This window comes from Oncorhynchus clarkii, chromosome 13, assembly GCF_045791955.1.
Source record: "Oncorhynchus clarkii lewisi isolate Uvic-CL-2024 chromosome 13, UVic_Ocla_1.0, whole genome shotgun sequence".
NCBI classification, from domain to species: Eukaryota; Metazoa; Chordata; class Actinopteri; order Salmoniformes; family Salmonidae; genus Oncorhynchus; species Oncorhynchus clarkii.
The window spans coordinates 889232-914172 of NC_092159.1; the positions used below are offsets into that span (position 1 = coordinate 889232).

The following is a 24941-nucleotide window of genomic DNA, read 5'->3' on the forward strand; positions in this document are numbered from 1 at the left end:
ACAATGTTAGACAGGTAACTATAACGGATTACATTTTAAAAAGTAACCTACACAGGACAGGACAGATAGGACAGACAAGACAGACAAGAAAGACAGACAGACAGGCGAGGGGGGTTTGTTCATTTCCAGCATACTATTCTTGAAGTGTATTAGAGTCCCCTCTCTCTCTCTCTCTCTCTCTGTGTGTGTGTACGTGTTCCCGAAATAGACCAACCGGACAGTGGCACCGTACCCAGCGAGCCACACACCCGCAGCAGGGTTTTCCCCCTCCCCTCCCCCATAAACAAGTAAACAACAACAAACACTCACCTGTAAGTCGCTTCCTTTCCAAGACAGCAGCAACAGCAGCAGGAGACAGCGTGCTAACTTCCCCATGGTTGTAGATCTACAAACGGGAATCTCGATCAACGGAAAGAAACGTGTTAAACTGACAAGAACAGAGGTCGAATTATCTGTCAACTTTCTCCAGCGATCGTCCATTTTGGTCACACAGCGACAGGGCTTCGTTTGTTGAACATTTTTTTCTAAGTCTTCTTTCAGATTGACGTGTTTTATTTAACGTGTGTAACAGGTTGTGGATAGAAGGAGATGAGAGATCGGAAGACCATCACAACAGTACCGACTAACGACGAGCCCCCACCATTACGGTTTCCGTGTTGGAACGGATCCTGTGACGTCAGTTAGAGAGGGTGTCCTTGGTTCTCGTCGGTAGGCGGTCAGGACCGACGGAATGGTCCCAAAAAAACAGCTCAAAATAGTTAAATAACAGAGAAGATAGTGTTTTTGTGTATGTGGCGGTTTTTCCTCACCAAAATACCCATCATAAAGTATATAACTCAGCCTAAACGGCGCAATTCGACCTGCTGTCAAATCATGTGGGGTTTGGCCCCGCCCTCTTGTTTGATTGACGGCCGTTCCGTCCAATGGTAAAAGGAGAGTTGGACTGTAACGGGGGGCGGGGTTTAGAATGAGCTCGACGCCACATTAGAACACGTGGAAACGGCAATGTGGCTCGCGGCTTTGTGATCACTGCGACACGCGGCTCGTTCAGGTGAAAGAGAATAGAGATGGTGGCAGAACAGAGAAGAGACATCTATGCCTTTATTAAGCTCTCTCTGTCTCTCTTCCTCTCTCTCTCTCTCTTCCTCTCGCTCTCTCTCCTGTCTCTTCCTCTCTCTCTTCCTCTCTCTCTCTTCCTCTCTCTCTCTCGGTCTCTTCCTCTCTCTCTGTCTCTTCCTCTCTCTCTCTCTCTTCCTCTCGCTCTCTTCCTCTCTCTCTCTTCCTCTCGCTCTCTCTCCTGTCTCTTCCTCTCTCTCTCTTCCTCTCTCTCTCTTCCTCTCTCTCTCTCTCTCTGAGCCTGTGTCGCTCTGTTTCTTCTTCTTGTAATTTTCCCTGACTTTTCTCAGTTTATAGTACTAAGGTGAACATAATTATAGATTTTTAAAAAACATTTCAAAATGAATCCCACCAGCCCTACATATACAATAATACCCACGTCCAGGCTATCCCACAGTCTCCATAGACAAACATTGGCAGTAGAATGGCCCATACTGAAGAGCCCAGTGACTTTCATAGGATACCACCTTTCCAACAAGTCAGTTCGTCAAATTTCTGCCCTGCTAGAGCTGCCCCCGGTCAACTGTAAGTGCTGTTATTGTGAAGTGGAAACGTCTAGGAGCAACAACGGTTCAGTAGCGAAGTGGTAGGCCACACATGGTCACAGAACAACCAAGTGCCGAAGCGTTAAAATCGTCTGTCCTCGGTTGCAACACTCACTCACCATTATTCCTCCTCCACCAAACTTTACAGTTGGCACAATGCATTGGGGCAAGTAGCGTTCTCCTGGCATCCTCCAAACCAAGTTTCGTCCGTCAGACTGCCAGATGGTGAAGCGTGATTCATCACTCCAGAGAACGCGTTTCCACTGCTCCAGACTCCAATGGCAGCGAGCTGCACACCACTTCCAAACTTCCTTTGGCACAAGAACTGTTTGTCGGAAGCTTCATGATATGGGTTTCCATGGCCGAGCAGCCGCATACAAGCCTAGGATCACCATGCCAACCGTCGGCTGGAGTGGTGTGAAGCTCGCCGCCATTGGAGCCATCACAGGAAAGTCTTGTGAGGCCTGTGGGAGTCCTACAGCAAAACAACCGACATGTACGTGTTTGTGAGAGTCTTCGTGTGGGTAGGCCAAACTGTTCAGACTCTACAGACATGTACGTGTTTGTGAGAGTCTTAGTGTGGGTAGGCCAAACTGTTCAGACTCTACAGACAAAAGTCAGCCGATTGGCTGTACCAACAAGTCCCAAGACGCTTGTGGAGGTCTCAGAGCAAAACGGAGGATCTCATCTTTCCATAGAGGGGTCATAGTAGTTTGTAGATCCAAACCGTTCAGTCTCGTCTTTCCATAGAGGGGTCATAGTAGTTTGTAGACCAAACCGTTCAGTCTTTCCATAGAGGGGTCATAGTAGTTTGTAGACCAAACCATTCAGTCTTTCCATAGAGGGGTCATAGTAGTTTGTAGACCAAACAATTCAGTCTTTCCATAGAGGGGTCATAGTAGTTTGTAGACTAAAACCGTTCGGACGCCAAAGACAATTTTGTGATAAGATCTTTCGGGTTGTCTCATGGTCTGACAAACACCGCACTGGCTCTGCCACCTTACCAATACATCCTGTACTACACTGGCTCTGCCACCTTACCGATACATCCTGTACTACACTGGCTCTGCCACCTTACCGATACATCCTGTACTACACTGGCTCTGCCACCTTACCGATACATCCTGTACTGCACTGGCTCTGCCACCTTACCAATACATCCTGTACTACACTGGCTCTGCCACCTTACCAATACATCCTGTACTACACTGGCTCTGCCACCTTACCAATACATCCTGTACTACACTGGCTCTGCCACCTTACCAATACATCCTCTACTACACCGGCTCTGCCACCTTACCAATACATCCTGTACTACACTGGCTCTGCCACCTTACCAATACATCCTGTACTGCACTGGCTCTGCCACCTTACCAATACATCCTGTACTACACTGGCTCTGCCACCTTACCAATACATCCTGTACTACACTGGCTCTGCCACCTTACCAATACATCCTGTACTACACTGGCTCTGCCACCTTACCAATACATCCTGTACTACACTGGCTCTGCCACCTTACCAATACATCCTGTACTACACTGGCTCTGCCACCTTACCAATACATCCTGTACTACACTGGCTCTGCCACCTTACCAATACATCCTCTACTACACCGGCTCTGCCACCTTACCAATACATCCTGTACTACACTGGCTCTGCCACCTTACCAATACATCCTGTACTACACTGGCTCTGCCACCTTACCAATACATCCTCTACTACACCGGCTCTGCCACCTTACCAATACATCCTGTACTGCACTGGCTCTGCCACCTTACCAATACATCCTGTACTGCACTGGCTCTGCCACCTTACCAATACATCCTGTACTACACTGGCTCTGCCACCTTACCAATACATCCTGTACTACACTGGCTCTGCCACCTTACCAATACATCCTCTACTACACTGGCTCTGCCACCTTACCAATACATCCTGTACTACACTAGATTGAGGCGCATCCAATTAAAAATGTATTTTTTTTCATGGGGATTTATTATGCTAAATGTATTCAAGCAGGGGAGCTCGGACATCGACTCTTTATGTTTTGTAAAGACAGGCAAACTAGCCAGTTATTTAGAGCGCGGGGGCGCCGTCCTGAGAAGGAGGGACGATGCCCTGACTGCCTCACCCACACGTCATCATTTCTGCCTGCGATGCTGCACACACGCTCTTCTGCGTCTGTGGGTATCCATAGCAACGGCTCTGTTTTGGGCTGCCCTGCACATTGTAAAAAAAAGTTCCAGTGACCCTGTGTATATATAGTATGTATATGTATCTACAGTATGTATATATAGTATGTATATGTATATATAGTATGTATATATAGTATGTATATGTATATATAGTATGTATATGTATATATAGTATGTATATGTATATATAGTATGTATATATAGTATGTATATGTATATATAGTATGTATATGTATATATAGTATGTATATGTATATATATTATGTATATGTATATATAGTATGTATATGTATATATAGTATGTATATGTATCTACAGTATGTATATGTATATATAGTATGTATATGTATATATAGTATGTATATGTATCTACAGTATGTATATGTATATATAGTATGTATATATAGTATGTATATATAGTATGTATATATAGTATGTATATGTATATATAGTATGTATGTATAGTATATATAGTATGTATGTATAGTATGTATCTGTACATATAGTATGTATATATAGTATGTATATGTATATATAGTATGTATCTATAGTATGTATGTGTATATATAGTAAATATATGTATCTCTAGTATGTATATGGATATATAGTATGTATCTATAGTATGTATATGTATATATAGTATGTATATGTATATATAGTATAAATATGTATATATAGTATGTATATGTATATATAGTATGTATATGTATATATAGTATGTATATGTATATATAGTATGTATGTATAGTATGTATCTGTACATATAGTATGTATATATAGTATGTATCTATAGTATGTATATGTATATATAGTAAATATATGTATCTCTAGTATGTATATGGATATGTAGTATGTATATAGTGTGTATATGTATATATAGTATGTATATGTATATATAGTATGTATATGTATATATGTATATATAGGATACAGACAGATCAAGAGGTACGCTGAGATATGCAGAAAAATTAACATATTTTTTTACATAGAATTAAGCATAATGATTATGGTTTTATATATATTTATATAATATTATTATGATTACCCTCTCTCTCCCTCTCAATCTGTCTACTTCTCTCCTTCCCTTTCTCTCTCTCTGTCTATTTCTCTCCTCTCTTACCCGCCCTCTCTCTCCCTCCCTCCCTCTTTTGACCCTCACAATACGCCCAACACAGTTGACTCATTCTCAAACACATTAGCTTTTTTATACTTGTTACAATACTCAATTGAATAAAATAAAAATGATTACCCTCAGGTATTACGGTGTGATTTGTATAAAACAAATACAGATTCAACTAAAATATAAGAGAACTACATATTTATCAACAATATGACATTTGGAACATGTTTAGGAATATGTAGAACTGACTCAACGTTCTGTCAGCTGGTGCAATGTTCCGTTAGTTGGTTCAATGTTCCGTTAGCTGGTTCAATGTTCCGTCAGGTGGTTCAATGTTCCATTAGCTGGTTCAATGTTCCGTCAGCTGGTTCAATGTTCCGTCAGCTGGTTCAATGTTCCGTCAGCTGGTTCAATGTTCCGTTAGCTGGTTCAATGTTCCGTTAGCTGGTTCAATGTTCCGTTAGTTGGTTCAATGTTCCGTCAGCTGGTTCAATGTTCCGTTAGCTGGTTCAATGTTCCGTTAGCTGGTTCAATGTTCCGTTAGCTGGTTCAATGTTCCGTCAGCTGGTTCAATGTCCCGTTAGCTGGTTCAATGTTCCGTTAGCTGGTTCAGTCCATAGGGAGCCACACAATTGGCCCAACGTCGTCCGGGTTTGGCAGGGGTAGGCCGTCATTGTAAAATAAGAATTTGTTCTTAACTGACTTGCCTAGTTAAATAATGGTTAAATAACTTTTTTGGCCTAAATTAAAAACTACAATTTAGGTCAAAATCCAATACAGCACAACACTGAGTAAAACCCTCTGTATTTTTCAAGTCTAGTGGTGGCAGCATCATGTTATGGGAATTGTTGCCGGGGCAACCGAGAAGCGTTCCACAGGTGTTTTCATATGTCCCTGATGTTTATTCTATAAAATGTTTCTATAAATGTTTGATAATTTACATACTAGGACATCTAATCATTTGACATTAGAGCTGTCAATAGTATTATTTAAGAAATACTGAAGGATGAAACAAGTTGAACCAGCTGCATCAAAAGGTATCACAAAGAGATCATTCCACACTCTGTGTTCTACTACCCAGGTCTGGTGTTGGAGATCATTCCACACTCTGTGTTCTACTACCCAGGTCTGGTGTTGGAGGTCATTCCACACTCTGTGTTCTACTACCCAGGTCTGGTGTTGGAGATCATTCCACACTCTGTGTTCTACTACCCAGGTCTGGTGTTGGAGATCATTCCACACTCTGTGTTCTACTACCCAGGTCTGGTGTTGGAGGTCATTCTACACTCTGTGTTCTACTACCCAGGTCTGGTGTTGGAGATCATTCCACACTCTGTGTTCTACTACCCAGGTCTGGTGTTGGAGGTCATTCTACACTCTGTGTTCTACTACCCAGGTCTGGTGTTGGAGATCATTCTACACTCTGTGTTCTACTACCCAGGTCTGGTGTTGGAGATCATTCTACACTCTGTGTTCTACTACCCTGGTCTAGTATTGGAGATCATTCTACACTCTGTGTTCTACTACCCAGGTCTGGTGTTGGAGATCATTCCACACTCTGTGTTCTACTACCCAGGTCTGGTGTTGGAGATCATTCCACACTCTGTGTTCTACTACCCAGGTCTGGTGTTGGAGATCATTCCACACTCTGTGTTCTACAACCCAGGTCTGGTGTTGGAGGTCATTCCACACTCTGTGTTCTACTACTCAGGTCTGGTGTTGGAGATCATTCCACACTCTGTGTTCTACTACCTAGGTCTGGTGTTGGATGTCATTCCACACTCTGTGTTCTACTACACAGGTCATTCTACACTCTGTGTTCTACTACCCAGGTCTGGTGTTGGAGACCATTCCACACTCTGTGTTCTACTACCCAGGTCTGGTGTTGGAGACCATTCCACACTCTGTGTTCTACTACCCAGGTCATTCTACACTCTGTGTTCTACTACCCAGGTCTGGTGTTGGATATCATTCCACACTCTGTGTTCTACTACCCAGGTCTGGTGTTGGAGACCATTCCACACTCTGTGTTCTACTACCCAGGTCTGGTGTTGGAGACCATTCCACACTCTGTGTTCTACTACCCAGGTCATTCTACACTCTGTGTTCTACTACCCAGGTCTGGTGTTGGATATCATTCCACACTCTGTGTTCTACTATCCAGGTCTGGTGTTGGAGGTCATTCTACACTCTGTGTTCTACTACCCAGGTCTGGTGTTGGAGACCATTCCACACTCTGTGTTCTACTACCCAGGTCATTCTACACTCTGTGTTCTACTACCCAGGTCTGGTGTTGGAGATCATTCCACACTCTGTGTTCTACTACCCAGGTCTGGTGTTGGAGGTCATTCTACACTATGTGTTCTACTACCCAGGTCTGGTGTTGGAGATCATTCCACACTCTGTGTTCTACTACCCAGGTCTGGTGTTGGAGGTCATTCCACACTCTGTGTTCTACCTAGGTCTGGATTTTCTTCATGTATTTTCTGATGTTTAATCAGAGACATTAGATGGGAGTATCTCTTCTCACATTGATCACAGCTATGAGGCTTTCCTACTGTGTGTGTTCGCTGGTGTTGTGTCAGGTTGCTTAAAGTAGCAAAACTCTTCCCGCAATCAGAGCAGTGGTAATGCTTCTCTCCTGTGTGTGTACGCTGGTGTGATATCAGTGCACTCGAGGTGGTACAGCTCTTTCCACAGTCAGAGCAGTGGTAAGGCTTCTCTCCTGTGTGTGTTCGCTGGTGTGTTATCAATCCGCTTGAAGTAGAAAAGCTCTTCGCGCAGTTGGAGCAGTGGTACGGTTTCTCTCCAGTGTGTATTCTCTTGTGTACAGTCAGGTTCGCTGATTGAATGAATCTCTTCCCACACTGATCACAGCAATAAGGCTTTTCTCCTGTGTGTGTTTTCTGATGTCTTATCAGCTGGCTTGAAGTAGCAAAGCTCATTCCACAGTCAGAGCAGTGGTAAGGTTTTTCTCCAGTGTGTATTCTGTGGTGTGTTGCCAGGCCTCCTGCCTTAGCAAAACTCTTCCCACATTGATCACAGCTATGAGGTTTTTCTCCTGTATTGATTCTCTGATGTCTTTTAAGTTCTGTTGAATAGATGAATCTCTGCGGGTGTTTCTTGAGGTGTTCTGACGTGGAGAGACTCTTCTCAGCCTCGTCAGCATCATGTTGTTGTTGAGGCTCCCCGGAGGATCCAAGATAGTCACGTCTCTCTCCTGTTTGAACAACAAAATCACACAAATCAATATAGTGAATATGTAAATAATTTATTCTAACCTTTAATGGATTTTAAACACAAGTCACACAATTTACCATTTACCTACTTCCCCAGTCAGATTAACTCACCGATACCATTTTGGTCTCTGTGTCCAGTATTGAAGGACGTTAGCGGTAGATTTTGCGAGCTAATCCGTTAGCACAATGACTGGAAGTCTATGATATCTGCTAGCATTAACTAATAGTACTAAGCTAATAAGACAGTCTAGTGATGAACAGCAGTCATATTTCGTCATTTCACATTAGTAGTAATGTCTATTTATTTTATTTTTATTTATTTTACCTTTATTTAACCAGGTAGGCTAGTTGAGAACAAGTTCTCATTGACAACTGCAACCAGGCCAAGAATAAAGCAAAGCAGTTCGACACACACAACAAGACAGAGTTACACATGGAACAAACAAACATACAGTCTATTATATAATAGAACATGTCTATATACAGTGTGTGCAAATGAGGTAGGATAAGAGAGGATAAGAGAGGTAATGAATAGGCCATAGTGGTTAAATAATTACAATATAGCAATTAAACACTGGAATGGTAGACGTGTAGAAGATGAGTGTACAAGTAGAGATACTGGGGTGTAAAGGAGCAAAATAAATAAAATAAATAACAGTATGGGGATGAGGTAGTTGGATGGGCTATTTACAGATGGGCTATGTACAGGTGCAGTGATATGAGTCTCCAACTTCAGTGATTTTTGCAGTTCGTTCCAGTCATTGACCGCAGAGAACTGGAAGGAAAGGCGGCCGAAGGAGGATTTGGCTTTGGGGGTGACCAGTGAGATATACCTTCTGGAGCGCGTGCTACGAGTGGGTGCTGCTATGGTGACCAGTGAGCTGAGATAAGGCGGGGCTTTTCCTAGCAAAGACTTACAGATGACCTGGAGCCAGTGGGTTTGGCGACGAATATGAAGCAATGGCCAGCCAACGAGAGCATACAGGTAGCAGTGGTGGGTAGTGTATGGGGCTTTGATGACAAAACTGATGGCACTGTGATAGACTACATCAAATTTGCTGAGTTAGAGTGTTGGAAGCTATTTTGTAGATGACATCGCCGAAGTCGAGGATCCTGTCTGTCAGATTGGACGGGGAGCTTTGCTACACAGCTATTTTCTGGTCTCTCCAGAGATGTTCGGTTGGGTTCAAGTTCAGGCTCTGGCTGCTCTGCGATCCTTACTAGTCTCCCTGCCGCTGAAAAATATCCCCACCGCATGGTGCTGCCACCACTATGCTTCACCGTAGGGATGGTGCCAGGTTTCCTCCAGACATGATGATCAGAGTGAACATCGAGTTCTTGATCACCTCCCTGACCAAGGCCCTTCCCCCCTGATTGCTCCGTTTGGCCGGGCAGCCAGATCTAGGAAGAGTCCTGGTGGTTCTAAACTTTTTCCATTTAATAATGATTGAGGCCAACATGTTCTTGGGGACCTTCAATGCTGCAGACATTTTTTTGGTATCCTTCCCCAGATCTGTGCCTCGACACGATCCTGTCTTGGAGCTCTACAGACAATTCCTTCTACCTTATGGCTTGGGTTTTTGTTCTCTGACATGCACTGTCAACTGTGGGACCTTATATAGACAGGTGTGTGCCTTTCCAAATCATGTTCAATTAATTGAATTTACCACAGGTGGGGTGGGACTCCAATCAAGTTGTAGAAACATCCCAAGGATGACCAATGGAAACAGGATGCACCTGAACTCAATTTCGATGTCTGTCACGGAGCCTTTGTTGTAGAACTATGAGGAAGTCAAGGCAGGTATTTTATATGTCTATTGTTGCCTGGAGACTGCTATTGTTGGCTTCTGGGTCAAATTACAACCACCTGGGACTCACCCAAACCACCCAGAAGGGTAGAGGGTATACCACCTGGGTCTCACCCAAACTACCCAGAAGGCTGGAGGGTATACCATCTGGGTCTCACCCAAACTACCCAGAAGAGCGTCGGCTTTCTCCAATTTCGCTCCAGTAGCTCTTCACTTCACGAGCTCAGGGCCCGGCCCAGCATGCATCTGTCGTCTATTTACGTGCTTCTATTATCCCCTTAATCTACTGTCATGGAGTTCACTCAAATATTTTACATATAGAAACTGATCAAACACACAGGTACAAAATCAAAGTGACTAACAAAGATGAGGACCAAGAGCAAGAGAGGGAGTGTGGTGATGGACTGAGGACCAAGAGAGGGAGTGTGGTGATGGACTGAGGACCAAGAGAGGGAGTGTGGTGATGGACTGAGGACCAAGAGAGGGAGTGTGGTGATGGACTGAGGACTAAGAGCAAGAGAGGGAGTGTGGTGATGGACTGAGGACCAAGAGAGGGAGTGTGGTGATGGACTGAGGACCAAGAGAGGGAGTGTGGTAATGGACTGAGGACCAAGAGCAAGAGAGGGAGTGTGGTGATGGACTGAGGACCAAGAGAGGGAGTGTGGTGATGGACTGAGGACCAAGAGAGGGAGTGTGGTGATGGACTGAGGACCAAGAGAGAGAGTGTGGTGATGGACTGAGGACCAAGAGAGAGAGAGAGTGTGGTGATGGACTGAGGACCAAGAGAGAGAGGGAGTGTGGTGATGGACTGAGGACCAAGAGAGAGAGGGAGTGTGGTGATGGACTGAGGACCAAGAGAGAGAGGGAGTGTGGTGATGGACTGAGGACCAAGAGAGAGAGGGAGTGTGGTGATGGACTGAGGACCAAGAGAGGGAGTGTGGTGATGGACTGAGGACCAAGAGAGAGAGGGAGTGTGGTGATGGACTGAGGACCAAGAGAGAGAGGGAGTGTGGTGATGGACTGAGGACCAAGAGAGAGAGGGAGTGTGGTGATGGACTGAGGACCAAGAGAGAGAGGAGTGTGGTGATGGACTGAGGACCAAGAGAGGGAGGGAGTGTGGTGATGGACTGAGGACCAAGAGAGAGAGGGAGTGTGGTGATGGACTGAGGACCAAGAGAGAGAGGGAGTGTGGTGATGGACTGAGGACCAAGAGAGGGAGTGTGGTGATGGACTGAGGACCAAGAGAGGGAGTGTGGTGATGGACTGAGGACCAAGAGAGGGAGTGTGGTGAAGGACTGAGGACCAAGAGAGGGAGGGAGTGTGGTGATGGACTGAGGACCAAGAGAGGGAGGGAGTGTGGTGATGGACTTAGGACCAAGAGAGAGAGGGAGTGTGGTGATGGACTGAGGACCAAGAGAGAGAGGGAGTGTGGTGATGGACTGAGGACCAAGAGAGAGAGGGAGTGTGGTGATGGACTGAGGACCAAGAGAGAGAGGGAGTGTGGTGATGGACTGATGACCAAGAGAGAGAGGGAGTGTGGTGATGGACTGAGGACCAAGAGAGAGAGGGAGTGTGGTGATGGACTGAGGACCAAGAGAGGGAGTGTGGTGATGGACTGAGGACCAAGAGAGAGAGGGAGTGTGGTGATGGACTGAGGACCAAGAGAGAGAGGGAGTGTGGTGATGGACTGAGGACCAAGAGAGAGAGGGAGTGTGGTGATGGACTGAGGACCAAGAGAGGGAGGGAGTGTGGTGATGGACTGAGGACCAAGAGAGAGAGGGAGTGTGGTGATGGACTGAGGACCAAGAGAGAGAGGGAGTGTGGTGATGGACTGAGGACCAAGAGAGAGAGGGAGTGTGGTGATGGACTGAGGACCAAGAGAGAGAGGGAGTGTGGTGATGGACTGAGGACCAAGAGAGAGAGGGAGTGTGGTGATGGACTGAGGACCAAGAGAGAGAGGGAGTGTGGTGATGGACTGAAGACCAAGAGAGGGAGTGTGGTGATGGACTGAGGACCAAGAGAGAGAGGGAGTGTGGTGATGGACTGAGGACCAAGAGAGAGAGGGAGTGTGGTGATGGACTGAGGACCAAGAGAGAGAGTGTGGTGATGGACTGAGGACCAAGAGAGAGAGTGTGGTGATGGACTGAGGACCAAGAGAGGGAGTGTGGTGATGGACTGAGGACCAAGAGAGAGAGGGAGTGTGGTGATGGACTGAGGACCAAGAGAGAGAGGGAGTGTGGTGATGGACTGAGGACCAAGAGAGGGAGTGTGGTGATGGACTGAGGACCAAGAGAGGGAGGGAGTGTTGTGATGGACTGTCCACAACTAAATCCACAGAACAGACACGTTTCCCAAAAGCAATGGTGGTGTAGATTACTAGATGCACATGCTAAAAGAATGGAACGAAGTAGGTAGATAACTAAGAGTGTCATTGTAGCAAAGTATTTATAAACAAAAAAAAATCTGATCTCTTAAACGGTTAGTTAATTTTGGTTTTATTATCTATACTATAGGCCATAATTGATTTTTGGCCCAATAGGCCTGGCATTTTCCCACGTTCAAGGAGCGCTTTTCGTTTAGATTTTTGCCTAAAAACCTTTAGGAATATCTATATAGAAAAATCTCAAATCTGCATCTCTGCCAGAGTGGCCTGAAGGGTGTTTATCCTCCCCAGGGGCTCTGCATCTCTGCCTGTCCAGAGTGACCTGAAGGGTGTTTATCCTCCCCAGGGGCTCTGCATCTCTGCCTGTCCAGAGTGACCTGAAGGGTGTTTATCCTCCCCAGGGGCTCTGCATCTCTGCCTGTCCAGAGTGACCTGAAGGGTGTTTATCCTCCCCAGGGGCTCTGCATCTCTGCCTGTCCAGAGTGACCTGAAGGGTGTTTATCCTCCCCAGGGGCTCTGCATCTCTGCCTGTCCAGAGTGGCCTGAAGGGTGTTTATCCTCCCCAGGGGCTCTGCATCTCTGCCTGTCCAGAGTGACCTGAAGGGTGTTTATCATCCCCAGGGGCTCTGCATCTCTGCCTGTCCAGAGTGACCTGAAGGGTGTTTATCCTCCCCAGGGGCTCTGCATCTCTGCCTGTCCAGAGTGACCTGAAGGGTGTTTATCCTCCCCAGGGGCTCTGCATCTCTGCCTGTCCAGAGTGGCCTGAAGGGTGTTTATCCTCCCCAGGGGCTCTGCATCTCTGCCTGTCCAGAGTGGCCTGAAGGGTGTTTATCCTCCCCAGGGGCTCTGCATCTCTGCCTGTCCAGAGTGACCTGAAGGGTGTTTATCCTCCCCAGGGGCTCTGCATCTCTGCCTGTCCAGAGTGACCTGAAGGGTGTTTATCCTCCCCAGGGGCTCTGCATCTCTGCCTGTCCAGAGTGACCTGAAGGGTGTTTATCCTCCCCAGGGGCTCTGCATCTCTGCCTGTCCAGAGTGACCTGAAGGGTGTTTATCCTCCCCAGGGGCTCTGCATCTCTGCCTGTCCAGAGTGACCTGAAGGGTGTTTATCCTCCCCAGGGGCTCTGCATCTCTGCCTGTCCAGAGTGACCTGAAGGGTGTTTATCCTCCCCAGGGGCTCTGCATCTCTGCCTGTCCAGAGTGACCTGAAGGGTGTTTATCCTCCCCAGGGGCTCTGCATCTCTGCCTGTCCAGAGTGACCTGAAGGGTGTTTATCCTCCCCAGGGGCTCTGCATCTCTGCCTGTCCAGAGTGACCTGAAGGGTGTTTATCCTCCCCAGGGGCTCTGCATCTCTGCCTGTCCAGAGTGGCCTGAAGGGTGTTTATCCTCCCCAGGGGCTCTGCATCTCTGCCTGTCCAGAGTGACCTGAAGGGTGTTTAGCTTCCCCAGGGGCTCTGCATCTCTGCCTGTCCAGAGTGGCCTGAAGGGTGTTTAGCTTCCCCAGGGGCTCTGCATCTCTGCCTGTCCAGAGTGGCCTGAAGGGTGTTTAGCTTCCCCAGGGGCTCTGCATCTCTGCCTGTCCAGAGTGACCAAATGTTTAGGGGGCTCTGCATCTCTGCCTGTCCAGAGTGGCCTGTTTATCCTCCCCAGGGGCTCTGCATCTCTGCCTGTCCAGAGTGACCAAATGGGTGTTTAGCCTCCCCAGGGGCTCTGCATCTCTGCCTGTCCAGAGTGTGAAGGGTGTTTATCCTCCCCAGGGGCTCTGCATCTCTGCCTGTCCAGAGTGACCAAATGGGTGTTTAGCCTCCCCAGGGGCTCTGCATCTCTGCCTGTCCAGAGTGACCTGAAGGGTGTTTATCCTCCCCAGGGGCTCTGCATCTCTGCCTGTCCAGAGTGGCCTGAAGGGTGTTTATCCTCCCCAGGGGCTCTGCATCTCTGCCTGTCCAGAGTGGCCTGAAGGGTGTTTATCCTCCCCAGGGGCTCTGCATCTCTGCCTGTCCAGAGTGACCTGAAGGGTGTTTATCCTCCCCAGGGGCTCTGCATCTCTGCCTGTCCAGAGTGGCCTGAAGGGTGTTTATCCTCCCCAGGGGCTCTGCATCTCTGCCTGTCCAGAGTGACCTGAAGGGTGTTTATCCTCCCCAGGGGCTCTGCATCTCTGCCTGTCCAGAGTGACCTGAAGGGTGTTTATCCTCCCCAGGGGCTCTGCATCTCTGCCTGTCCAGAGTGGCCTGAAGGGTGTTTAGCTTCCCCAGGGGCTCTGCATCTCTGCCAGAGTGACCTGAAGGGTGTTTATCCTCCCCAGGGGCTCTGCATCTCTGCCTGTCCAGAGTGACCTGAAGGGTGTTTATCCTCCCCAGGGGCTCTGCATCTCTGCCTGTCCAGAGTGGCCTGAAGGGTGTTTATCCTCCCCAGGGGCTCTGCATCTCTGCCTGTCCAGAGTGACCTGAAGGGTGTTTATCCTCCCCAGGGGCTCTGCATCTCTGCCTGTCCAGAGTGACCTGAAGGGTGTTTATCCTCCCCAGGGGCTCTGCATCTCTGCCTGTCCAGAGTGGCCTGAAGGGTGTTTATCCTCCCCAGGGGCTCTGCATCTCTGCCTGTCCAGAGTGACCTGAAGGGTGTTTATCCTCCCCAGGGGCTCTGCATCTCTGCCTGTCCAGAGTGACCTGAAGGGTGTTTATCCTCCCCAGGGGCTCTGCATCTCTGCCTGTCCAGAGTGGCCTGAAGGGTGTTTAGCTTCCCCAGGGGCTCTGCATCTCTGCCTGTCCAGAGTGACCTGAAGGGTGTTTATCCTCCCCAGGGGCTCTGCATCTCTGCCTGTCCAGAGTGACCTGAAGGGTGTTTATCCTCCCCAGGGGCTCTGCATCTCTGCCTGTCCAGAGTGACCTGAAGGGTGTTTATCCTCCCCAGGGGCTCTGCATCTCTGCCTGTCCAGAGTGGCCTGAAGGGTGTTTAGCTTCCCCAGGGGCTCTGCATCTCTGCCTGTCCAGAGTGGCCTGAAGGGTGTTTATCATCCCCAGGGGCTCTGCATCTCTGCCTGTCCAGAGTGGCCTGAAGGGTGTTTATCCTCCCCAGGGGCTCTGCATCTCTGCCTGTCCAGAGTGGCCTGAAGGGTGTTTATCCTCCCCAGGGGCTCTGCATCTCTGCCTGTCCAGAGTGGCCTGAAGGGTGTTTAGCTTCCCCAGGGGCTCTGCATCTCTGCCTGTCCAGAGTGACCTGAAGGGTGTTTATCCTCCCCAGGGGCTCTGCATCTCTGCCTGTCCAGAGTGACCTGAAGGGTGTTTATCCTCCCCAGGGGCTCTGCATCTCTGCCTGTCCAGAGTGACCTGAAGGGTGTTTATCCTCCCCAGGGGCTCTGCATCTCTGCCTGTCCAGAGTGGCCTGAAGGGTGTTTAGCTTCCCCAGGGGCTCTGCATCTCTGCCTGTCCAGAGTGACCTGAAGGGTGTTTATCCTCCCCAGGGGCTCTGCATCTCTGCCTGTCCAGAGTGACCTGAAGGGTGTTTATCCTCCCCAGGGGCTCTGCATCTCTGCCTGTCCAGAGTGACCTGAAGGGTGTTTATCCTCCCCAGGGGCTCTGCATCTCTGCCTGTCCAGAGTGACCTGAAGGGTGTTTATCCTCCCCAGGGGCTCTGCATCTCTGCCTGTCCAGAGTGACCTGAAGGGTGTTTATCCTCCCCAGGGGCTCTGCATCTCTGCCTGTCCAGAGTGACCTGAAGGGTGTTTATCCTCCCCAGGGGCTCTGCATCTCTGCCTGTCCAGAGTGACCTGAAGGGTGTTTATCCTCCCCAGGGGCTCTGGGGCTCTGCATCTCTGCCTGTCCAGAGTGACCTGAAGGGTGTTTATCCTCCCCAGGGGCTCTGCATCTCTGCCTGTCCAGAGTGACCTGAAGGGTGTTTATCCTCCCCAGGGGCTCTGCATCTCTGCCTGTCCAGAGTGACCTGAAGGGTGTTTATCCTCCCCAGGGGCTCTGCATCTCTGCCTGTCCAGAGTGACCTGAAGGGTGTTTATCCTCCCCAGGGGCTCTGCATCTCTGCCTGTCCAGAGTGACCTGAAGGGTGTTTATCCTCCCCAGGGGCTCTGCATCTCTGCCTGTCCAGAGTGGCCTGAAGGGTGTTTATCCTCCCCAGGGGCTCTGCATCTCTGCCTGTCCAGAGTGACCTGAAGGGTGTTTATCCTCCCCAGGGGCTCTGCATCTCTGCCTGTCCAGAGTGACCTGAAGGGTGTTTATCCTCCCCAGGGGCTCTGCATCTCTGCCTGTCCAGAGTGACCTGAAGGGTGTTTATCCTCCCCAGGGGCTCTGCATCTCTGCCTGTCCAGAGTGACCTGAAGGGTGTTTATCCTCCCCAGGGGCTCTGCATCTCTGCCTGTCCAGAGTGACCTGAAGGGTGTTTATCCTCCCCAGGGGCTCTGCATCTCTGCCTGTCCAGAGTGGCCTGAAGGGTGTTTATCCTCCCCAGGGGCTCTGCATCTCTGCCTGTCCAGAGTGACCTGAAGGGTGTTTATCCTCCCCAGGGGCTCTGCATCTCTGCCTGTCCAGAGTGACCTGAAGGGTGTTTATCCTCCCCAGGGGCTCTGCATCTCTGCCTGTCCAGAGTGACCTGAAGGGTGTTTATCCTCCCCAGGGGCTCTGCATCTCTGCCTGTCCAGAGTGACCTGAAGGGTGTTTATCCTCCCCAGGGGCTCTGCATCTCTGCCTGTCCAGAGTGACCTGAAGGGTGTTTATCCTCCCCAGGGGCTCTGCATCTCTGCCTGTCCAGAGTGACCTGAAGGGTGTTTATCCTCCCCAGGGGCTCTGCATCTCTGCCTGTCCAGAGTGACCTGAAGGGTGTTTATCCTCCCCAGGGGCTCTGCATCTCTGCCTGTCCAGAGTGACCTGAAGGGTGTTTATCCTCCCCAGGGGCTCTGCATCTCTGCCCAGCCTGTCAAGAGTGACCAAATGGGTGTTTAGCATCCCCAGGGGCTCTGCATCTCTGCCTGTCCAGAGTGACCTGAAGGGTGTTTATCCTCCCCAGGGGCTCTGCATCTCTGCCTGTCCAGAGTGACCTGAAGGGTGTTTATCCTCCCCAGGGGCTCTGCATCTCTGCCTGTCCAGAGTGACCTGAAGGGTGTTTATCCTCCCCAGGGGCTCTGCATCTCTGCCTGTCCAGAGTGACCTGAAGGGTGTTTATCCTCCCCAGGGGCTCTGCATCTCTGCCTGTCCAGAGTGACCTGAAGGGTGTTTATCCTCCCCAGGGGCTCTGCATCTCTGCCTGTCCAGAGTGACCTGAAGGGTGTTTATCCTCCCCAGGGGCTCTGCATCTCTGCCTGTCCAGAGTGACCTGAAGGGTGTTTATCCTCCCCAGGGGCTCTGCATCTCTGCCTGTCCAGAGTGACCTGAAGGGTGTTTATCCTCCCCAGGGGCTCTGCATCTCTGCCTGTCCAGAGTGGCCTGAGAGTGGGGCTCTGCATCCTGAAGGGTGTTTATCCTCCCCAGGGGCTCTGCATCTCTGCCTGTCCAGAGTGACCTGAAGGGTGTTTATCCTCCCCAGGGGCTCTGCATCTCTGCCTGTCCAGAGTGACCTGAAGGGTGTTTATCCTCCCCAGGGGCTCTGCATCTCTGCCTGTCCAGAGTGACCTGAAGGGTGTTTATCCTCCCCAGGGGCTCTGCATCTCTGCCTGTCCAGAGTGACCTGAAGGGTGTTTATCCTCCCCAGGGGCTCTGCATCTCTGCCTGTCCAGAGTGACCTGAAGGGTGTTTATCCTCCCCAGGGGCTCTGCATCTCTGCCTGTCCAGAGTGACCTGAAGGGTGTTTATCCTCCCCAGGGGCTCTGCATCTCTGCCTGTCCAGAGTGGCCTGAAGGGTGTTTATCCTCCCCAGGGGCTCTGCATCTCTGCCTGTCCAGAGTGACCTGAAGGGTGTTTATCCTCCCCAGGGGCTCTGCATCTCTGCCTGTCCAGAGTGACCTGAAGGGTGTTTATCCTCCCCAGGGGCTCTGCATCTCTGCCTGTCCAGAGTGACCTGAAGGGTGTTTATCCTCCCCAGGGGCTCTGCATCTCTGCCTGTCCAGAGTGGCCTGAAGGGTGTTTATCCTCCCCAGGGGCTCTGCATCTCTGCCTGTCCAGAGTGACCTGAAGGGTGTTTATCCTCCCCAGGGGCTCTGCATCTCTGCCTGTCCAGAGTGACCTGAAGGGTGTTTATCCTCCCCAGGGGCTCTGCATCTCTGCCTGTCCAGAGTGACCTGAAGGGTGTTTATCCTCCCCAGGGGCTCTGCATCTCTGCCTGTCCAGAGTGACCTGAAGGGTGTTTATCCTCCCCAGGGGCTCTGCATCTCTGCCTGTCCAGAGTGACCTGAAGGGTGTTTATCCTCCCCAGGGGCTCTGCATCTCTGCCTGTCCAGAGTGACCTGAAGGGTGTTTATCCTCCCCAGGGGCTCTGCATCTCTGCCTGTCCAGAGTGACCTGAAGGGTGTTTATCCTCCCCAGGGGCTCTGCATCTCTGCCTGTCCAGAGTGACCTGAAGGGTGTTTATCCTCCCCAGGGGCTCTGCATCTCTGCCTGTCCAGAGTGACCTGAAGGGTGTTTATCCTCCCCAGGGGCTCTGCATCTCTGCCTGTCCAGAGTGACCTGAAGGGTGTTTATCCTCCCCAGGGGCTCTGCATCTCTGCCTGTCCAGAGTGACCTGAAGGGTGTTTATCCTCCCCAGGGGCTCTGCATCTCTGCCTGTCCAGAGTGACCTGAAGGGTGTTTATCCTCCCCAGGGGCTCTGCATCTCTGCCTGTCCAGAGTGACCTGAAGGGTGTTTATCCTCCCCAGGGGCTCTGCATCTCTGCCTGTCCAGAGTGACCTGAAGGGTGTTTATCCTCCCCAGGGGCTCTGCATCTCTGCCTGTCCAGAGTGACCTGAAGGGTGTTTATCCTCCCCAGGGGCTCTGCATCTCTGCCTGTCCAGAGTGACCTGAAGGGTGTTTATCCTCCCCAGGGGCTCTGCATCTCTGCCTGTCCAGAGTGACCTGAAGGGTGTTTATCCTCCCCAGGGGCTCTGCATCTCTGCCTGTCCAGAGTGACCTGAAGGGTGTTTATCCTCCCCAGGGGCTCTGCATCTCTGCCTGTCCAGAGTGACCTGAAGGGTGTTTATCCTCCCCAGGGGCTCTGCATCTCTGCCTGTCCAGAGTGACCTGAAGGGTGTTTATCCTCCCCAGGGGCTCTGCATCTCTGCCTGTCCAGAGTGACCTGAAGGGTGTTTATCCTCCCCAGGGGCTCTGCATCTCTGCCTGTCCAGAGTGACCTGAAGGGTGTTTATCCTCCCCAGGGGCTCTGCATCTCTGCCTGTCCAGAGTGACCTGAAGGGTGTTTATCCTCCCCAGGGGCTCTGCATCTCTGCCTGTCCAGAGTGACCTGAAGGGTGTTTATCCTCCCCAGGGGCTCTGCATCTCTGCCTGTCCAGAGTGACCTGAAGGGTGTTTATCCTCCCCAGGGGCTCTGCATCTCTGCCTGTCCAGAGTGACCTGAAGGGTGTTTATCCTCCCCAGGGGCTCTGCATCTCTGCCTGTCCAGAGTGACCTGAAGGGTGTTTATCCTCCCCAGGGGCTCTGCATCTCTGCCTGTCCAGAGTGGCCTGAAGGGTGTTTATCCTCCCCAGGGGCTCTGCATCTCTGCCTGTCCAGAGTGACCTGAAGGGTGTTTATCCTCCCCAGGGGCTCTGCATCTCTGCCTGTCCAGAGTGACCTGAAGGGTGTTTATCCTCCCCAGGGGCTCTGCATCTCTGCCTGTCCAGAGTGACCTGAAGGGTGTTTATCCTCCCCAGGGGCTCTGCATCTCTGCCTGTCCAGAGTGACCTGAAGGGTGTTTATCCTCCCCAGGGGCTCTGCATCTCTGCCTGTCCAGAGTGACCTGAAGGGTGTTTATCCTCCCCAGGGGCTCTGCATCTCTGCCTGTCCAGAGTGGCCTGAAGGGTGTTTATCCTCCCCAGGGGCTCTGCATCTCTGCCTGTCCAGAGTGACCTGAAGGGTGTTTATCCTCCCCAGGGGCTCTGCATCTCTGCCTGTCCAGAGTGACCTGAAGGGTGTTTATCCTCCCCAGGGGCTCTGCATCTCTGCCTGTCCAGAGTGACCTGAAGGGTGTTTATCCTCCCCAGGGGCTCTGCATCTCTGCCTGTCCAGAGTGACCTGAAGGGTGTTTATCCTCCCCAGGGGCTCTGCATCTCTGCCTGTCCAGAGTGACCTGAAGGGTGTTTATCCTCCCCAGGGGCTCTGCATCTCTGCCTGTCCAGAGTGGCCTGAAGGGTGTTTATCCTCCCCAGGGGCTCTGCATCTCTGCCTGTCCAGAGTGACCTGAAGGGTGTTTATCCTCCCCAGGGGCTCTGCATCTCTGCCTGTCCAGAGTGGCCTGAAGGGTGTTTATCCTCCCCAGGGGCTCTGCATCTCTGCCTGTCCAGAGTGACCTGAAGGGTGTTTATCCTCCCCAGGGGCTCTGCATCTCTGCCTGTCCAGAGTGACCTGAAGGGTGTTTATCCTCCCCAGGGGCTCTGCATCTCTGCCTGTCCAGAGTGGCCTGAAGGGTGTTTATCCTCCCCAGGGGCTCTGCATCTCTGCCTGTCCAGAGTGACCTGAAGGGTGTTTATCCTCCCCAGGGGCTCTGCATCTCTGCCTGTCCAGAGTGACCTGAAGGGTGTTTATCCTCCCCAGGGGCTCTGCATCTCTGCCTGTCCAGAGTGACCTGAAGGGTGTTTATCCTCCCCAGGGGCTCTGCATCTCTGCCTGTCCAGAGTGGCCTGAAGGGTGTTTATCCTCCCCAGGGGCTCTGCATCTCTGCCTGTCCAGAGTGGCCTGAAGGGTGTTTATCCTCCCCAGGGGCTCTGCATCTCTGCCTGTCCAGAGTGACCTGAAGGGTGTTTATCCTCCCCAGGGGCTCTGCATCTCTGCCTGTCCAGAGTGGCCTGAAGGGTGTTTATCCTCCCCAGGGGCTCTGCATCTCTGCCTGTCCAGAGTGGCCTGAAGGGTGTTTATCCTCCCCAGGGGCTCTGCATCTCTGCCTGTCCAGAGTGGCCTGAAGGGTGTTTATCCTCCCCAGGGGCTCTGCATCTCTGCCTGTCCAGAGTGGCCTGAAGGGTGTTTATCCTCCCCAGGGGCTCTGCATCTCTGCCTGTCCAGAGTGACCTGAAGGGTGTTTATCCTCCCCAGGGGCTCTGCATCTCTGCCTGTCCAGAGTGGCCTGAAGGGTGTTTATCCTCCCCAGGGGCTCTGCATCTCTGCCTGTCCAGAGTGACCTGAAGGGTGTTTATCCTCCCCAGGGGCTCTGCATCTCTGCCTGTCCAGAGTGACCTGAAGGGTGTTTATCCTCCCCAGGGGCTCTGCATCTCTGCCTGTCCAGATTGACCTGAAGGGTGTTTATCCTCCCCAGGGGCTCTGCATCTCTGCCTGTCCAGAGTGGCCTGAAGGGTGTTTATCCTCCCCAGGGGCTCTGCATCTCTGCCTGTCCAGAGTGACCTGAAGGGTGTTTATCCTCCCCAGGGGCTCTGCATCTCTGCCTGTCCAGATTGACCTGAAGGGTGTTTATCCTCCCCAGGGGCTCTGCATCTCTGCCTGTCCAGAGTGGCCTGAAGGGTGTTTATCCTCCCCAGGGGCTCTGCATCTCTGCCTGTCCAGAGTGACCTGAAGGGTGTTTATCCTCCCCAGGGGCTCTGCATCTCTGCCTGTCCAGAGTGGCCTGAAGGGTGTTTAGCTTCCCCAGGGGCTCTGCATCTCTGCCTGTCCAGAGTGACCTGAAGGGTGTTTATCCTCCCCAGGGGCTCTGCATCTCTGCCTGTCCAGAGTGACCTGAAGGGTGTTTAGCTTCCCCAGGGGCTCTGCATCTCTGCCTGTCCAGAGTGGCCTGAAGGGTGTTTAGCTTCCCCAGGGGCTCTGCATCTCTGCCTGTCCAGAGTGGCCTGAAGGGTGTTTAGCTTCCCCAGGGGCTCTGCATCTCTGCCTGTCCAGAGTGACCAAATGGGTGTTTAGCCTCCCCAGGGGCTCTGCATCTCTGCCTGTCCAGAGTGACCTGAAGGGTGTTTATCCTCCCCAGGGGCTCTGCATCTCTGCCTGTCCAGAGTGACCTGAAGGGTGTTTATCCTCCCCAGGGGCTCTGCATCTCTGCCTGTCCAGAGTGACCTGAAGGGTGTTTATCCTCCCCAGGGGCTCTGCATCTCTGCCTGTCCAGAGTGACCTGAAGGGTGTTTATCCTCCCCAGGGGCTCTGCATCTCTGCCTGTCCAGAGTGACCTGAAGGGTGTTTATCCTCCCCAGGGGCTCTGCATCTCTGCCTGTCCAGAGTGGCCTGAAGGGTGTTTAGCTTCCCCAGGGGCTCTGCATCTCTGCCTGTCCAGAGTGGCCTGAAGGGTGTTTAGCTTCCCCAGGGGCTCTGCATCTCTGCCTGTCCAGAGTGACCAAATGGGTGTTTAGCCTCCCCAGGGGCTCTGCATCTCTGCCCAGCCTGTCAAGAGTGACCTGAAGGGCGTTTATCCTCCCCAGGGGCTCTGCATGTGTGGAGAGGATATTCTCCAGTCACCATCGCATGAGCCTGAAGCCCCAGACTGAAGCCCCAGACTGAAGCCCCAGACTGGCCAAACTCGTGTTTCTAAAAATTAATTCAAAGGCACTAAGTCCTTTTTTTTCCCATTTAATTTGTATTTAACTCTGAATAAATCACAGGCTATAGGCTATACAGTTCAGACTGTAATGATTTAATACAACGAAATGTTGTTTAAAATGCTGAGCGTATTTCTTTGTTGGCTATAGCCTTGAAATAATTTAAATAATATAACCTACATTCTTTTATTTTTTTAAAGAAAGTTTAAGTTTATAAGTTCTATTCTTCAAGAAACAACGGCTATTTATAGTCCAAAAACAGATGTAGGAACTGCAGATTGACCCTTTAAAATCACACATCAGTTCAACTGCAGATGTTGTGACCCTGTTCTTAAGACAGTACTTACTGGTGTTAATCAGGTCTCCTGTCTCCTCCTCCTCTTCTTCCTCCTTTTTCGATATGACAGTCATCTCCTCTTTCACTCCAAAAACTGCAGCCTCCTCTTTCTCTTCCTCTTCTTTTACTGTAACATCCTCCTCCTCTTTAACTCTGAACGCATCTTCCTCTTCTTTCACTGAAACGTCTTTCTCTTCTTCTTTCACTGTAACAGACTCACCCTCTACTTCTTGTTTAACTGTGACATCCTCCTCTTCCTTCTCCTCTTTCACGACAACATTCAGCCACAGACCCTCTTTCTCCGTCCAGCAGACCTCTTCTTCTTTAGCAAGAGGAGAGTAGTTTGGGGAACTCATGGTCAAGGATGATAGTTAGCTAGTTAGCATTAGCGACTAGCCTAGTGCTAGGCCAATTTATCAAACCGGGCTACCTGACTAATAACAACAGAGTAAATGTTAATTTAAACGGGATAAGACGACAAAAGTGTGTTTAAAATACAGTGGTTAATATACACCGAAACCATGTAAAGAGCTTTAATATTTTCGTTTTTTAAATTTTGGCTAGAAAGCTACCGAAGCAGTTAGATCCATAGTAGCCGTGTTGTTGTTGTTGAAGTCCCGTCCACTAGATTATACGTCACACCGGCGACACCAAATAAATGATCCAAATCGCCGTCCGCTGAACGGAGTGGAGGAAACAGTTTATTATATTATTGAGACAACAACAAAAGTGAATCACTTTCAATAATTGTTTTATTTCAAGTATATATATATTTTTTTATAACGTTACGACATACAGTGTAATAGTAATGATACTTATAGTTGATAAGTACTAAACACATGTAGTGGACTGATTCTGCCCCCCCCCCAGTACTAAACACATGTAGTGGACTGATTCTGTCCCCCCCCCCCCAGTACTAAACACATGTAGTGGACTGATTCTGTCCCCCCCCCCCCCAGTACTAAACACATGTAGTGGACTGATTCTGTCCACCCCCCAGTACTAAACACATGTAGTGGACTGATTCTGTCCGTCCCCCCCCCCCAGTACTAAACACATGTAGTGGACTGATTCCCAGTACTAAACACATGTAGTGGACTGATTCTATTCCCCCCCCCCCAGTACTAAACACATGTAGTGGACTGATTCTCGCAGAGCCAGGGTGTTTTGTAAGATGTTTACACACAGAAAATAATCCTGTAAGGCACTGTGTTATTTTTTAGTTTGCTCAATTTCACAAAAAAAGAATGGAGAGGCGTTCCTAATTGCCAACAGAAGATGATCTTAAAAAGGTAAGGCATTTATTATATCGCTATTTCTGACTTGTGTCGCAACTCCTTGGTTGAAAATTATTTGTTATTGATTTGTGTGCTGGGCGCTGTCCTCAGATAATCGCATGGTTTGCTATTGCCGTAAATACTTTTTTGAAATCTGACACGTTGGCTGGATTAACGACAAGTTAAGCTTTATTTTGGTGTATTGCACTTGTGATTTCATGAAAGTTTAATATTTATAGTAATTTAATTTGGCGCTCTGCCATTTCACCAGAAGTTGGCCAGGTGGGACGGTAGCATCCCACTGATCGCAAGAAATCACGATT

The 24941-nt window shown here is 50.2% G+C and overlaps 2 protein-coding genes across 3 annotated transcripts in view; both read right to left on the reverse strand.

Annotated features, from left to right (window-relative positions):
• Positions 1–726, reverse strand: part of LOC139423704 (serine/threonine-protein kinase/endoribonuclease IRE1-like) — a 41171-nt gene extending 40445 nt beyond the window's left edge. For both annotated transcript variants that reach the window (XM_071175315.1, XM_071175314.1), the window contains exon 1: positions 310–726. In XM_071175315.1, coding sequence (XP_071031416.1) covers positions 310–480 — 171 coding nt within the window. In that variant the 5' untranslated portion in view covers positions 481–726. The remainder of the gene's footprint in view (positions 1–309) is intronic.
• A 4293-nt stretch (positions 727–5019) lies between these two features.
• LOC139424267 (zinc finger protein 3-like) lies at positions 5020–23967 on the reverse strand. The gene is made up of 3 exons (XM_071175957.1): positions 23352–23967; positions 7351–8199; positions 5020–6462 (listed from the first exon to the last, which is right to left on the reverse strand). The coding sequence occupies exons 1-2, from the start codon at positions 23695–23697 to the stop codon at positions 7415–7417; spliced, it is 1131 nt and encodes a 376-aa protein (XP_071032058.1). The 5' UTR covers positions 23698–23967; the 3' UTR covers positions 5020–6462; positions 7351–7414.
• Positions 23968–24941: the final 974 nt, after the last annotated feature.